The sequence below is a fragment of the Aplosporella prunicola genome (assembly GCF_010093885.1).
Source record: "Aplosporella prunicola CBS 121167 unplaced genomic scaffold K452scaffold_27, whole genome shotgun sequence".
NCBI lineage: Eukaryota > Fungi > Ascomycota > Dothideomycetes > Botryosphaeriales > Aplosporellaceae > Aplosporella > Aplosporella prunicola.
Window position 1 is genome coordinate 226,137 of NW_022983555.1, and position 3,244 is coordinate 229,380.

The 3,244-nt window shown below is 46.6% G+C and overlaps 1 protein-coding gene across 1 annotated transcript; it reads right to left on the minus strand.

Moving 5' to 3' along the window:
• Nucleotides 1-1,721: 1,721 nt before the first annotated feature.
• Nucleotides 1,722-2,615, minus strand: K452DRAFT_235426 (uncharacterized protein; the record flags this gene model as incomplete). Its single annotated transcript, XM_033537434.1, has 1 exon — nt 1,722-2,615. A coding segment is annotated over one exon (894 nt), but the record flags the coding sequence as incomplete, so codon positions are not given.
• Between the last annotated feature and the right edge of the window lie 629 nt (nt 2,616-3,244).

Consider the following 3,244-nt stretch of genomic DNA (forward strand, 5'->3'; position numbering starts at 1 on the left):
TACCTGTGAAGATATAGAAGCTAATATCTAGAAGGACACGTTTTCTCTTTGAGATCATTGCTTCCTTGCAGTAGATAAATGAGTAGTGCAGGGGGCAAGGCTGTTGTGCAACCACTGGAGAATGAGGCTGAAAAAACGAGAGTTATCGGAGTGATCCTGGCTGACAAATTATAATGTTAGGTATCTCTTTATAGTTCTATAAATACAAAGTAGGTACGTACCGGGATCTACCTGTTATCTTCCTAAATTACCTATACCGGCTGTGGTAGAGCTGGACGTTCTTTAGTTAGTTCACGTGTTTTAGCTAGTAGGTCGTTCATAGCACAACTTCGAGCTAGCAGTAGGCAGACAAGAACGAACAACTATCTCTCATTACCTGATTTTTCAATCACTCGCTTTCTATCCTTATGAATCGATCTTTATCACCTTATTGAAACCGACCCTCGCAGCCCTACGTGCCTGAGCCAGTTAACTAAGCAACTGCGCTTCCTGGCACCGTTGTGCTACTGCTTTCGCCAGTACCCATCGCCCCTGCTCCATTGCCTGCGGCGCTGCAGGGTGTGAAGGCTGCGCCTCCACACCGGCTTTTTGATTCGACGATGACGATAAAAAATCTATACTAACTTAACGTCTTAGAGGATATTCAACTTCCCCCGAATTTAGTTAATAGCTTTATCCCTGCTTGGGATTTGTATATCTTAATAGATGTACGAAAAACAGATGTCAGCCAGGATCACTCCGATAACTCTCGTTTTTTCCAGCCTCATTACAGTCAGTTGTTACACAACAGCCTTACCCCCTGCACTACTCATTTATCTACTGCAAGGAAGCAATGATCTCAAAGAGAAAACGTGTCCTTCTAGATATTAGCTTCTATATCTTCACAGGTAGCAGTAATTTAGGAGGACAAGCGGCGTCCAATTCCTCGCGCCCAGCTTCACAACAGATTTGGTATTTTATATAGATTCTACGAAATACCTCTCATCCCAATCCAACCTCTATTTACAGTATTGAATAGAGAATTCATTTGCATACTTCCTTTTTATCTCGACATCAACCTTGAAACACCTCTCACGGCGTGATACCAACTTCTTAACCTGTACTAGAACAAATTCCGAACCAAGATCCATCTCGTAAGAAGGTGGATGTGGGTTAAATATGCTCTTGAGATGCCTGTAATCTTGCCGATCTTTCCAGTCTGGTACAGCGTCAACAGCTATGCCAAATTGCGACGAAGAAGCAAACATTAATGCGAATCTTGTACGTTCCACCTGAGGCCGTTCTATAACCAGAACTCCGGCTAGCTTGTCATCTTCCAATTTGAAAGTCCTTCGTGGATTACCATCGTCAAGCGTGGTCGAAGCTGGAGTCCGAAACCAACCGCGGTTGTCTTTTGGGTTCATAGTGCTATGAATCGTGTAACCCGCGTGCAGTGTTAAGTTATCTTCTAATCTTAAGATCCGCGGGAAGCCGGCGCCCTCAATCTGTGGGAGATGAATATTTTGGCGCACATACAAAGTTTGGTCAATGCCTCTGCCATTCACATCGACTTCTGGGAGGTGCGCCGCCATAACCCTCGCATACTGGTTTCTATTCTTGTAACCTTGGGCATCAATAGTATTCGGATTGAGACGCCTTAAGTAAATCCCGAGGAAGCCAGTGAGATTTCGTGGACATGGACAATTAATGGATGCTATCCAATCATCATGGAAGATCTGTTTGAGGTGAAAAGATATGCGTAGGCCCTTGTTCGTTTTTGAGAAAGGCTCTCTAGGTTCAAAGTCTTCGTAGGGTACAAAGCTTCCGGAATCTTTGAACCAGGCCGGGCTTGTTGCGAGGAGACCGTAAAGGTCATTTGCGTGAGCGTTGCCATTCGTCCAGGCGAATATCGATTCATCGTCAGAGTCTGCCATGATCTCTTCCTGTAGCCTGACGAATGCCTTTTCTCCTCCTTCTCCGTAAAGCATCGGCATATTAACGTGAAACAGCCCCATAAGGCTGTACGCGCGATCTTCCGGTCTTGCTGTCTCTCTTTTAGAAGCCCAAGACATCCTCTGCGCAATGCTCATAGAAAGCACGCTCTTAGCGCCCGTTAAAACATTTACGCTTATGCCTGTGATTCTGGATAACGGCTGGGACAGGGTACTTTTACGGCCGACCTCATGCCAGTGCTCCGAATAGAAGACAAGGGTTCCGGGGGCAACTAGCTCTTGTAACGTCCAGCCCCTTGTGAACCACTTGCTTGCCGCGAACTCCGGGTCCGTGTGTGCATCGATACCGTCGGATACATCATCCAGATATGCATAGCATATAGCAGATTCTAGGTACCAAATGTACATAGAGTTGATGGCTTCTGAGAGTTCGGCACTACTGCTCTTGTCTATGCAACACGTGTCGATCCATAGGTATTCCAATTTGTCGTCCACTGCCTGTTGGCAAGCCCGTTCAATTTTCTGGTACCCCTTTTTCTGCTTTGTTTCGGGGGTAGGGCTCAGCATTTCTTGGTAGTTTACTTCTTGATCCACCCATCTGTGCGACACAATGGCATAATCGTGTTCGCCATACTTGAAAGTCCCGTCGTCAAACTCGAGGGTGCGAGAGTTGAGAACTCGCATGGCGAAAAGGGTGGTGAAATAGAAGACTTAAGGTTTTTCGACTGCTGAATGTGTCAAATAGAACGACAAATGCATGCAAAAGAGTAATGAATGCGTTGTGTTTCTGCTTTCACGTAGGAACATCCCTGTCCAGCTCTTCTGCGAGTTGTTTTGCAAAAGAAATTCGACTTCTTCGAAAAGTAGGATAGAAGCCGTTTTATCAGAGCACCGTTGGAGTTAGTTAAGCGCCCTAAAATGCAAACAGCTGAGCGGGGTCACCCGCATGTTTCACTGTTGTGGAGACGTCGTGCGATTTGCCAAACTGAATGGCAGATACCTTCGCACAAAGCGGGGTAACCAAGGTGCAAACATCAAACAATTCTTTGCATCGCACCCAAGAAACCAACCTCAACACCATGTCTCCTTGCCGTTATTTTACGAAAGGGTTCTGCTCTCGAGGAGCCTCTTGTCGTTTCAGCCACGAAGTCGATGTTTCACCAGCATCAGCTCCTAGTCACAGTACCGAGACGCCGCACGCGAGCCTTTGTTGCACCCCAACGGCGCCACCCCCGAATTGGCGGCCTTTTTGCCAAATTCGACAGCCAATTAAGGAGATATCAGTGCCCACTGCGGGCGGGCGTCGATTTGGC